The sequence below is a fragment of the Carex rostrata genome, chromosome 20 (genome assembly GCF_964058835.1).
Source record: "Carex rostrata chromosome 20, lpCarRost1.2, whole genome shotgun sequence".
Taxonomy (NCBI): domain Eukaryota; kingdom Viridiplantae; phylum Streptophyta; class Magnoliopsida; order Poales; family Cyperaceae; genus Carex; species Carex rostrata.
In genome coordinates, this window is record NC_135937.1 from 6,316,473 (window position 1) to 6,329,364 (window position 12,892).

Genomic DNA, 12,892 nt, shown 5'->3' on the forward strand with positions numbered 1-12,892 from the left:
GGATATACATGAAATTCTCCCTATTTTTTGGGCCAACTTATGTAGTATTTTTGCCATCAAATTATTGGTAACATATGCACAATAAGTTATTATGAGATATTATTTTTCTATTATTCTTAGTCAAACACAAGCAATAGAAATTGCCTTCTCAAATACAATGTAATATGACATTTCTTTAGTAGTTACCGCATAACCAATTTTATTTGTAAAACTGTAAAGCACAATATGTGTGATGCTTAGAAAACCATAAAAATAATAGAAAGTAATAATATAATATATTGTCAATGTGGGAACCGGTAAGAAATTAAGATCAAAACCAATATGTAATAAGTCCAAAGCCCTAATGACACAATTAAGTTCAAAATAATATTTCAACTGGGTAAATATCCCATGTACCCTTAGCATTATTCCCTGGAGAGTAGAGACACAACATGGAATTTTTGTGGACCCAATTACGAATTAAGTTCCTTAACTATAAATAGTGGAAGCATCATTCTCTAAACACCTCTACTTCTCTACTTGTCAGAGTAACCAATCCTTTTAATTAATTGGCTAGTAACTACACTAAAGCAATCATCTCTTAATTAATGGAAAGGTTTTCTGTATTGTTCTTCCTCCTGCTTTTCACTTCAGCATGTGTACAGAAAGCAAAAGCAGATGGGATTCTTTCTACATACTATTACCAGGAATTATGCCCTATTGCTGAGGAGATCATCAGGCAACATGTCGAGACGGAAGTGTACCAGGACCCGAACGTAGCAGCACAACTGCTTCGTTTGCATTTCCATGATTGCTTTGTGATGGTACCTACATACAGTTGTTTTTTGTATATAGTTAAATCCAGCTTACAGCACTTGAATGAAATGGCTGATTCAGAAATTTCAAATGCCATTAATTGTTTACATTTTTTTTTTGTAGGGGTGTGATGCTTCGATTCTCTTAGATGATTTCGAGGGGATAGAAAGCGAGAAAAATGCTGGCCCAAATTTGAATTCACTGAGAGGCTTCGAGGTGATAGATCGGATGAAGTATGCGTTAGAGATAGCATGCCCCGGTATTGTTTCTTGTGCCGATATTATTGCCATTGCTGCCAGAGATGCTGTTGTCTCGGTAAGTGATTTAATTCAAGATAGCTTCAACTTATGCAGTGTAGTAGAACAAGTATTGTGAAATATTTTATTACATAAGTTTTGCAAATGATAATATTTCTTTTTGTACCCTAAACCCTAAACTCATTTCTTTTTGTTCAAATAATATTGTCTTTGTAAAAGAGAGGAGGCCCCAGTTGGGAAGTATTCCTAGGAAGAAAAGATTCTCTGAAAGCAAGTTTTTATGAAGCCAACAAAAGGATCCCTGCCCCAAATTCTACACTTGAGATTCTCATTGCCAATTTTGAGGACCATGGCCTTGAAATTGTTGACTTGGTTAGCCTTTCAGGTACGCCAAAAGATGATTGCTTCTATCAGTTTTTCAAAAAAAAAAAACAGGTACGCCAAAAGATAAAAAATAATAGAGAGAAAAATTCTCAAATTATAACATCATGCATGTAGATAATAAAGTGATATATATATATACAAGTGGTATTCTTTTATCATGTAGCAAAGTAAAAGTTGGTTAGGAATTTCTGATAGCAAAATTAGAAAACGAACCTTATTATATGTTACAGTTCATGTCGTACTTCTTAGGTGTTTTCTTCTTCTTATTTTTGACTTAGTTTTATATTAGTTTTGAAAGATCAAAGTCGTATTTGTAATTTAAATTATGGTGTATATTAAAATTGAACATCTAATTAATCGTCGTATCCAAACCAGTGTACAGATTTTAACATGGCAGTTTTGGCTTCATACAGTGTACAGACCATAAAATTAAAACAACATTGCATATGATTCGTGCGCTGCATAAAATCAAAATTGCTCTGTTAAAATCTTTACCCTCATTTTCTCGTGCCAACCAAACCTTTAGTATAATATTTGGTTCTCACTATTGCAATATATCATTTCAATCAGGGGCACACACTATAGGTAGATCAAGGTGCACAAGCTTCAAGCAACGCTTGTACAATCCTCAACCATTTGAAGAAGTATGGGATGTGCGGCAACACGAATACTTCCAACTATTGCGGTCTATATGCCCCGAAGAGGGACATGACAATGATCTAGTGCCGCTCGACATTAAAACTCCGAGAAGGTTCGATAATCTGTATTATGTTAACCTCCTTCGAGGACACTCATTGTTGACTAGTGACAGCCAGTTGGTAACTGAAGATACTGTCGAGTACATCGTGTCGAACTTGGTGTGGCAGTATGCATTTGATCAGAGACTGTTCTTCGAGCACTTCGTGAATTCGATGATAAAGATGGGAAACATTGGAGTGCTTACAGTGGAAGGAGAAGTTAGGCATAATTGCCGTTACATTAATTAGTTTTAAGCTTTGTTTTGTTGTTGTGTACTGCTTACTAATTATATGGTTGTAGATTTATTCATAGAAAGAAACCATTAATTACAGTAGTGATTATTTGATGACTACACACAAGAGGATAAATATTTTGCCGAGTTGGCCTGTTAATGTCCTTCAAAATCAATCAGAGAATTATCTGAAACGTATTACGTCATGTTAGGTCATATATTCTAGGTCGAAGATATGTTAGCTCAATTAAAGTTGCATAATGCAGTAATGTATCAGAATATTTTATAAATTTTAGTAGTATTAGGGTGCTCTTGAGCTCATCAAGAGCTGGATGAGCATAACTTCAAAATTTATTAGATTGATTTCAAATGACGAATTCAAATCATTAAAACCAATTTATTTTATGAGTGATGCATAATTTTTATGATCTTTTTATTTAATTTAGTATAAAGTCAAAATGTAAAAAAAGAAAAAACATATAAATTAATTTTAATGTGTTAATTTTTCATTATTTTTTATTATTGCTGACTTCATACTAAAATAGTCCAAAATTTTATAAAAATATCGATTTGAATGGGATGGATTTATTACTTAGGTTTTGAACTTGAGCTCACCAAGGGCTTGATGAGCTTGAGAACACCCTAGTTCTATTCAAATTTTAGTTACTGCCACATCTGGTGCTATTCTTCGATAACTTGAGGATGCAACTGCAGCAAACTACAATCACAGTGCAATATTTGACAAGAAGCTGCAATCAAGCAAAAGATATGTAACTAAGACAATAACTAATTCAAAGATAGGTCTTTAACAAAAATTTATGCTGCCAACCAATACAGAGAGAAGCTCAATTTTTTTTCTACATAAGCTCCACCATTTCTCAGCATATCGCACCAACATTTGACATCTCCCAAGGTACTAAAAAATCACTGTACAAGCATAAGATATGCAAGCCCACTTTCAGTTTGAACCCAAAAGCTTACATGCTTAGCTTATTATATTTAAGCTTATGCATATAACCAACTTTGAATCAACAATATATATACTCTTCAAGTATCAGTCGATATCCAAGGTAGAATATGGCTCATGGCCAACCTGTAAGTTGGGAAAAAGAAATGTTAGATAGCAACAGCATATATTTCAGAATTATGGTTTAATTTTACACGATTGTGATTCTAGTTGGTAACTTGGTATAAGACCTGAATTTGAAGTTTTCTTTTAAAGAAGTCTTCAATCTATAAAATAATACATATCTGACTGCACCTTTTTACAAAAGATGTACTTCCTCTCTAAATTTATTGGATGGAAAAGATGCCATTGTCGCATTGAATTACCATTGGACTTAAAAAGGTAACTCGTTGATGGGCAAATATCTACTGAAACATTTACTGTTTGATTGTAATTTATCATACAGGGAATCAGGGTTTATTCTCATTACAAAAAGAATTTAAAAAAAGGTCCATCCGTTAACTTATGTTGTTTGAGAGATTACAACTACGAGATAAAAAATTAGGCATTCTGTGTCGAAACAGGTATTTAAGTAAAAACAGTACACCAAAAGTTCAAACTTTCTGTTTGAATTTTTATTTAAACAAAGAGAATTCAGAATTAGCAATCCTACTTGGATGTATAAATTTTCCAAGAGTTAGTTAGACCCCCTAAATTACTTTTTCCCTTTGCAAATATAAAAATAACAACAAATTTCAAAGTGCTCAAAAGTTCAAAAGATGTGAAAATATTTAGTCAAAGTTTACGAACCTAAGCCACAGAGGCTGTACTGTCAAGTACAGTTGCTACAGTATATGCTGGTACAGGCTGCAATTGGTGCATTAATAAGAGTGAGGCTATGGTACTATGCATAGCGTGGATTGGTCCGTACTATTGGATCAATATCTCCATTTATAAAGTCCAAACAATCGATCTACACCATTCAACATGATCTCCATATGAAAATATACTTGTAGATCAAAATATACATTTTTAACTTTTTTTTAGATAGGTAGAAAATCACTTGATCTAAAAATTCTAGACCATTCAAAACTAGTGATTTTCTATCTATCTAAAAAAATGTAAAAAAATTTAGTCTGCAAATACAATTTCATATCGGAGATCACGTTGAATGGTTCGGATCAACTATTTGAACTTTGAAAGCAAATATATTAATCCATAGTACGGGCCAATCCGGGCTATGCATAGTAATAGCCTCACTCTGCTAATAATAAGTAAACTTATCAAGAAGGAAAAGTGGAAGGAGCATACAGAGCAGTCGTCATAAACACGCCAGATGGTCTCGCCAAGGAGATTAGCAACAGAGAGAACAGTTAACTGTGGGAAGCTCTTCTTATCCAGTACTGGTAGAGTATTTGTTATTATCACCTCCTGAAACAGCCCGCTTGACAGCCTCTCAATTGCTGGTGGGCTGTTGATCAGAGAAAAAGAGAAATATAAAGTCAGATTTCCTTGGACTGATTTCTATTTCCAAGTTGTTTTATGATGTTTTATGAGGGTTCAAATGCCTCCATTTTTAAAATTTTAATAACTCAAAATTTAAAACTTAAATAAATGTCAAAATAAAACTGTTAGAAATGATCTACGCCATCTTCTCTATGCACATGTAAAAGATTATTACATTCAACTTTGTTTTGATTGTTATTAAGAGCTTGCAAAATACACTAATGTTGATAATTTCCAGACATCGATTTTTCAACTTATTGATTCATATAAAAACAAAACCGAAAAGTGAAATTTTTTTATGTGCATATAGAGAATAACACAGATCACACCTAACAGTTTTATTTTGACATATAGTTTTTATTATTATTGTTATTAGAAAATAGAGGCATGATGGAGGCACAAAAAATGAAGGCATTTGAACTCTTCTCTTGTTTTATATTGTCTGCCAAAAATCTATCCAGTCTTCATTTTAACTTTTCTAAAATTTAAATAACTTATGTCCCCTATCCCAACCACCTCATCTAATACTTGCATTATCAGACGGGGATGATGTTTGATTTTTTCCAACTCATAACTCAAATGGTATAGCTGAATTCAGGCTATATGTGCATGTACATCTGAATAACACTAAGAATTTTTTTTTTTTGGCATTAGATACCAGAAATTTGATTTAAACTGATTCACACACCAATGACATTCAACTTGTAACAAAGTTAGGGTCAAACCAAGCATGAAATGGATACAGTTGCCTGTCTTCTATTCAAATTCACACAAACTTCAATTTCAATAAGCTACAGTTGTCATATTCACTAGAATTATTTTTTCCTATCAGACGACTCAAAGAACTGAGTATTGTTTTGGATAAACTAAAAAATATTATAATGTTGGTTCTTGAATTTTTGGTAACAAGATTATATTATCTAGGCATACTTGCAAAAGACTACAACAAAACTTCAGCTTAAACTTAATTAAACTATGTTAGCAAACTCTAGCCGCATAACATCAAAAAAAATAACTAAGAGGAAACAGGTAATATGGCCAATATATATTATTTTAATTATATCCAGCAACATTATGCACTGGTTACATTGCAACTCTCTGGTAAGCGCAGCACGAATCAAATGCATGTCACTTGAACACAATATATCCTTCATTTTTGTTACTAAATCTCATCTTTTAGATGCCTCATGGCATAACTGATTGTGAGTTGATCTATATGTACAATGCTATCAGTATATTCTGAGTGATACAATAACATTTGATTAGAATATGGGTAGAATAAAAAGTTCGGCAAATTAGTATGAATATAAATACCTGAAAACGGCATGAGTGGCGCAAGCATACACCTCCCTTGCACCTTCCTGATGCAACAGCTCTGCACCTTTTACAATAGTCCCTAAGTAAAGGGTAAAAAGGGAACACAAAAAAAGAAAACCTAATCAACAAAAGTACTGAATACATAAAAGGAAAGAAAGAAGAAACAAGACAGGTTCAACTAATGTTACTCACCAGCTGTATCAATCATGTCATCTACCATCACCGCCACTTTTCCCTTAACATCACCTATTAAGTTCATCACCTAATAAAAAAAAATTATATTGAGTTCATGAATTAAAATAAGAGATTTGCTCCAGTACACCACATTTTTCATCAAATAACAATCACCCAATCAAATCAATAATGGCCGTCCATATATTTTGGGTGTACTAGAGCCTCACCCTTAAATGAAATTTTAAAGAATAGGGCACACCTCAGCAACATTGTGGCCATGACGTCTCTTATCGACAATTGCAAGAGGTGCATCAGATAGCTTTTTAGCAAAGGCACGTGCTCGAGCAACACCTCCCACATCAGGAGATACCACTACTAAGTCATTGGAGCATATTGTCTTGCTTGCCAAGTAATCAAGTATCACAGGCTTTATCAAGCCCAACAAAAAATTTACAGACTTATTAGTCAGATTTAATATTGTCAGGTTCCTTTCTGAGTAAAGTAATGTATGAAGAAAACATCTCAACTCACTATTTAAATATAGTTATCAGAAGTTGAAGTCCCATTTTTCATTATTATATGCAATTTCTAACATTTTTTCCAACTTTTTCCTTTATTACCGTTAACAATAATGATAATATTATTACTTACTATTATAATTACTACTGCTTATATTACGACTATTATTATTAGTTTATTTTTGTTTTATATTATTATAATTTTCATTTAGAGGGAAGGTTGTTCAGGCATAATTGCTTAAATGGAATTAGGCTTGATATTCAATTTTCCACTTGAAATTGACGCTTACGTGTCAATATGTGAGAAGTAAAACACTAGATCCAGTTTTTCTACCAACCAGATTGGGTACAGTATTGCCAAGTCGATATTAGTAATGTAAGTACAAGTTGTGACAGGCAACGTATCAATACCCGTGTCATGATTTAGTATATTCAAGATAGATGCATGGCTAATAAAAATACCTGACCATAGACATGGTCAACTGGGATGTCAAAATAGCCCATAGACTGGCCCGAATGAAGATCACATGCAAGAACACGATTTGCACCAGCTTCTGTGATCATGTTCGCTACAAGCTTGGCCGCTATGGATTCACGCCCTTGAGTCTGAACAAGAAATTAAAATATAATACAAAAGAAACCGCAACTTTTATGGTCTCACATCCATAAAAGATGCCTTTGATATACAACTTTTACATCTTAGCAGTTTGTTTGTTGAAACATGTTCGGAGAATGACTCCACAAAAGAACTTCCAAACAAAAAAGGACAAATGATTAAAAAATGCCTCATCGGCCCATACATGATAGCGTTACTAATTAAAAATTGTAGCTTCTTTAAAACCAGGATGTATGTGCATTATAAGTAAATTTGAAACCGTTTGTTATGGAAGGTGGGGTAGCATGTATGTGGATGTTACGGAAGCATATTTTTATCTGAATGTAGATAACCACTATTCGACATAACAAGAGAAAAACATACTTTTCTATCAGCTCTAGCATACCCAAAATAGGGAATAACAGCTGTGATATTCTTTGCCGAGGCCCTACGGCACGCATCAATCATGATCAGAAGCTCCATTAAATTCTCGTTTGCCGGTGGACAGGTCGGCTGCACCAAAAACACATCACAACCTCTAACACTCTCTTGTAACTGCACATATATTTCCCCATCGGCAAATCTCTTTATCTTTATCTTCCCCAGTTCCAGCCCCAGGTAGCTTGCTATTTCCTATGGCGAGATAAGAGTTTATACACATTACTGTTTAAAGATTTTGTGTTTACTCCACCAAAACATTAAAATTGTAACGTATACATATGTAACAATAGAAATCACCATGCATGCAACTACACAATATAAAACATATAAGTATCCTGACAAAAGTACAAAACATTCAAATTATACACTTTGGTACACCAGTTTCCTCAGGAGTTGCCCAAATTTTCCTTAGATATATGTTCAGGGCTAGTTTGGTTCTTTTTAAAGCAAGAGGCAACAGAGGGCTCTTATCCTAATCAACATATAATTCATTGTTTTGACTTATATTAAGTGGCACACATTTCCATATAAGAATTAAGATGTTATTTATCAGGAAAATGAAAGAATCAAAACTTAAAATATTTCTCAATATAAAAGGTTTTTTAACTTCCATATTGATAATAAAGCAACTCCAATCTTGTCCTCTCATTACAAAGAACTTCAGTTCATATTGTAAATTTACCTGGGAGAGATCACGATTGGCCGTGCCAGAGAAAATACGGAGCCTCATGTCAGACCGAGCAGGCAAATCTTGCGCGCTTGGCAGAGAAAATGCACCAGACAATGCTCCATTCAAAAGGATTGGTGCATTAGGCAGGGCTCCATTGTCAGACCTAAGAGGCTCAACCAATCGGCACCTCTGCAAATTCATATTATTGTAAGTCGTGTAACTTTCCAAAATGAAGAAAATCTAATATATATTTGTACTATTGATGAAATTTCTTTTGTGGAGATCGATTATCACACCTTAGTGGTTCGACTAGTTGGCAACAGGTCCAAGTTAAATACTGCAATTCTAAAAGCAGTAAGAAATTTATTTTAACAAGAATTGAAAATGTTGAATGGAACCAACTAGAGACCTCATTCCAGGTAAAAAAAAAAATTATCAAATGAATCAATCCTCTTACCACATCGAGAGGAGCACGAGAGATTGTACTGAGGCGTCGCAAGCTAGAGAATCCTGGACGAGAGAGATTAGGAGACTTTACGGAAGGAGAAAACACCATTGATGCCATCTAAAACAGAAATACGAGGTTTAACAAGGGTTTTGATCTCTCTTCTTTTCTGATGTTTGTTTTAACTTTTAAGAGATCTAGGTTTTGGTGTGGTCAGCAGTAAACCCACTAGAAGTGAAAACGGGTCCGGATCCCCTAAAGTAACACAGTTTTTGAGTTTAGATCCAGACCGTCCGATTCGAATCCGGCCCAATCCGATCTGAGGTGGAGCACACAGGGCCTCTTTAATGTGACGGCACGATTCGAGTCTGACGGTCCAGATCTAAACTGTTACTTTAGGAGATCCGGACTCGGTGAAAACTGGGAGAAAAAAAATATCATCTCTTTCGTCTCTATTTGGGTAAATCTATTGACAGCGTAGTTTTTACTTTAAGAAGCGCAATAAGTAGAGCCAAATCAGAGCTGCAAATGACTGTTGCACTGCATAGAGTAATATCTACTTTGTCAATATCTTTACCCATCTATTTCGTTCTACAGTTACTGGGCCGTGCTATTCAATATCTGAACCGTGCAAACTAAATCCAACCGCCAGGACAAGGTTCTTATAAACAGTGAAGATTAAATACTTGAAAAAAAAAAGGCTCTGTTCGTTTTAAAAAAAAAAAAAAGCATTTTCAACCGGAAAATTATTATATAGAGAAAAAAATTATAGGAAACATGATTTTATAGTTATTTAATTATAAATATATCTTTGTAATTTTGCCGAATACTGGCACAATAAGCATATTAATATATTTTTCTTGAGTAGGGGAATTGACAACGCCCTCTACTTTATACTAGAATTGTCACTCTGAGTACGCTCCGAAAAAAATAAAAAATTATTTTAAAATAAATTAAAGTTTTACAAAAAAATATAAAAAATATTACGATCAAATAAATTTTGAACACAAATCAATTTTTTTTTAAAAGCTCTAAAAACAGAACAGTTAATATCAAATGTTTAAATAGTGTTTATCACGTTATTGCGGAACGACTAAAAAATTGACACTATTTTCATATTGTACCGCTATAGTCAGGGGCAGATCTATTGTAGCACAGGGGGGCAGCCGCCCCCCTGGATTTCGAGTTTTAGTGGTGATCTATTGGTACCGATCGACTTTGCCCCTCTCTGGAAATTTTTTTGCCCCACCTGGATGTTTGATTTGTAATTCGGATTAAATTTAGTATTAAAATCAAAATAAATTTCTTGAATTATGATTGGTAATAGGGGAAATTGGTTCCATGCCACCCCAAAATGCTTAAATTAGAAAAATGCCACCCCAAATTTTATTTTTTGCTAAATGCCACCCAAATCACATTTATTAAGAAAAATGCTACAATACACAAATTATTATACATTTGTAATAAAAAATAAACAAAATATGTTGTATTTTGAGTAGTATTTTCGTATATTCCAAAAATACCCTCAACCTAAACCTTAGTGGATCCGATTATATACATTTGGGGAATTCTGTTCGTCTCCTCTCTTCGTCTCCGCCATACTGTCTCCTCTCTTCGTCTTCACTGCCAGGACTATGTCAAAAGCTTAACGGGTCTAATTACAACCGTTTACAAGAAACACCTCATATCACCTTAGACCCCTCAAAAAACAGGAAATAAAACTTCCAACAAGATAGCACATGTTATTCATGTACCAGTCACTGTACCAGTGACAACTCCGTTGGTACCAGTCGCTGTAGCAGTGACAACTCGGCCGGTACCATTACCCCTACAGTACTTGTTCCATAGCTTGGCTTCCTGAATGATCCATTTGGCCATTATATCTGCCCTCTTATATTTGAATAAACTTTGAATCCCACTGACTTTCACTCATATATCTTCCCTCTTGAATAAACTTTGAATCTGTCCAATAATCTTTGAGTCTGTGTATATGCTATGATCTTAGATTCCAGCAGCCAATCGAACTCAAATTGAGTTGATTGGAGATCAAAGAATCTGGAATTTGGTGAAAATTGAGAAAACGGAAGAATGGAGAGTTGCTTGTTAGTTACAAAACTTGTTCTTGAGAATAGTTAATACATCATTAGGTTAAATTAATGACAATTTTAATTTGAATCAACAAAAAAGTTAGCTAAATAATATGGTCTAATCAGCAATATGAAAAGAAGAAATATTCAACATCAGTAAAAATTGAACACTAGTCTAAATTGAGCACCACCAACCACCAACCACCAGAAACGTAAGATTAAATATCAAACCAATTTAAAAAAAAATTTACCAAACCACTCCAAAATTAGAAGTTTTTGGTACGAATTCTAAGAAAATTAGAGAGAACAACTTCTAAGGGCTTACCGAATCACTAGTCTTGGCGATTGTCGCTGGAGAAGGAGAGGAGTGGGTGTCGGTGGAGAAGGCAATGCTAAGAGAGGAGATTTGAAGGGGTGTCTCGGAGTAGGCACGAGGAGAGAACCACTGGTGGGATCGAGCAGGGATAAAGTGAAGAGGAGAGCACCGCCAGTGGACCGTGACCATGCGAAGGTGAGTTTCTCCTTTGTTTTTGGTGCGAGAAAGAAAAGTGGGAGACGGGAAGATGGAGAATAATGAACCAGGTTTCATTAGTGTTTAGAAAAAAAAACAGAGGAAATTCAGCAAATACCTCGCGTTAGAAGAGATGAAGATCAAGGCTATTTCCGTCTGTTCATGTATACTGTAAATTGTTAAGTTAAAATTATAGATTAATATAGTATTTGTGGCATTTTTCTTAATAAATGTGATTTGGGGTGGCATTTAGCAAAAGAGAAAGTTTGAGGTGGCATTTTTCTAATTTAAGCATTTTGGGGTGGCATAGAACTAATTTTCCCTTGGTAATATTAATTATAAGTTATAGGATCATAAATTATAAGTCAGGATATTGGAAAATATAAGTCAAAACATTGTTTTTTTATCGAGTACCCAATTAGTTAATGGGTTTAAATCCGATAAGCTATTTAAACCCAATTCGATATTTTTTTTGCCCCCCCTAATGAAAATCCTGAGTCCGCCCCTGGCTATAGTACACTATATCGCCATATCTTTTATGGTCCGAAAACAAGATCTCGAGACTCCGAACCAATCGATTGGCTCCCTCTAAACCATGGATGACATAGGAGGAGCCCTTTGATCTTTATCTATTGGGAAATAATTTAATTTACTTGGTTACTATTTCAAGCTGTATTGCAAATTAATTTAGCAAACTTAATTGCCCGCTTATAGATTAGTCTCATTGTGTAAATCATTTGAGGGCTTTTTTGGGCCGACTATGTTTTAAAAATGAAAAGAGAATAATGAATAATGGGCTTTTAAGGATAACCGATCAAGGTTTTGGTCTTCTAGAAGTACCCAAGTATAACAGAAATGTTATAATTGTAAATTAGTAGGATTAAATTTTCAAAATGGAAGTAAAGATTAGTCAAAGTAGATTGGGGAAAAAATGAAACCAGGTAAACTACTCACAGTCAATCTGTCTTTACAGTAAACATTGTTAAAAATCCTATCTATTTAGAATAATTTACTGATGCACCTTTTGTATCATTTTCTACTTGTTCTGTTTATTTCTTGGAAAATGCTAATATGCTACGTGTAGCATAGAGGGCCTCCGTGCAATGACTCAATATTTAAGTTTTCAAAATTTTAATGATCGATCCGAACCGTTCAATATAATTAAGTGCAAACCAAATTTTACATTTTTTAGAATTTTTTTAGTACTTTTTTAGATAGGTAGAAAATCACTTGATCTGAATGGTACAAAATTTTCAAATCAAGTGATTTTCTACCT

The 12,892-nt window shown here is 34.1% G+C and overlaps 2 protein-coding genes across 2 annotated transcripts; one reads left to right on the plus strand and one right to left on the minus strand.

Moving 5' to 3' along the window:
- The first annotated feature begins 550 nt into the window (after window positions 1-550).
- On the plus strand, window positions 551-2,582 carry LOC144572491 (Peroxidase superfamily protein). The gene is made up of 4 exons (XM_078322083.1): window positions 551-803; window positions 919-1,110; window positions 1,272-1,437; window positions 2,007-2,582. Exons 1-4 carry the CDS (start codon window positions 588-590, stop codon window positions 2,420-2,422), a joined length of 990 nt encoding a protein of 329 aa, XP_078178209.1. The 5' UTR covers window positions 551-587; the 3' UTR covers window positions 2,423-2,582.
- A 593-nt stretch (window positions 2,583-3,175) lies between these two features.
- Window positions 3,176-9,260, minus strand: LOC144572595 (ribose-phosphate pyrophosphokinase 1-like). Its single transcript, XM_078322230.1, has 9 exons — window positions 9,031-9,260; window positions 8,586-8,762; window positions 7,847-8,095; window positions 7,330-7,473; window positions 6,609-6,776; window positions 6,368-6,437; window positions 6,173-6,254; window positions 4,664-4,823; window positions 3,176-3,499 (listed from the first exon to the last, which is right to left on the minus strand). Exons 1-9 carry the CDS (start codon window positions 9,136-9,138, stop codon window positions 3,461-3,463), a joined length of 1,197 nt encoding a protein of 398 aa, XP_078178356.1. The 5' UTR covers window positions 9,139-9,260; the 3' UTR covers window positions 3,176-3,460.
- Window positions 9,261-12,892: the final 3,632 nt, after the last annotated feature.

Coding starts and splice junctions, on each gene's coding strand:
- LOC144572491 (XM_078322083.1), top strand. CDS start 588: ATGGAAAGGTTTTCTGTATTGTTCTTCCTCCTGCTTTTCACTTCAGCA. Junction 1,111..1,271: donor CCAGAGATGCTGTTGTCTCG/GTAAGTGATTTA, acceptor TCTTTGTAAAAG/AGAGGAGGCCCCAGTTGGGA. Junction 1,438..2,006: donor TGACTTGGTTAGCCTTTCAG/GTACGCCAAAAG, acceptor CATTTCAATCAG/GGGCACACACTATAGGTAGA.
- LOC144572595 (XM_078322230.1), bottom strand. CDS start 9,138: ATGGCATCAATGGTGTTTTCTCCTTCCGTAAAGTCTCCTAATCTCTCT. Junction 8,763..9,030: donor CTCGTGCTCCTCTCGATGTG/GTAAGAGGATTG, acceptor ATGAATTTGCAG/AGGTGCCGATTGGTTGAGCC. Junction 6,438..6,608: donor ATGGCCACAATGTTGCTGAG/GTGTGCCCTATT, acceptor TTTTTTTATTAG/GTGATGAACTTAATAGGTGA.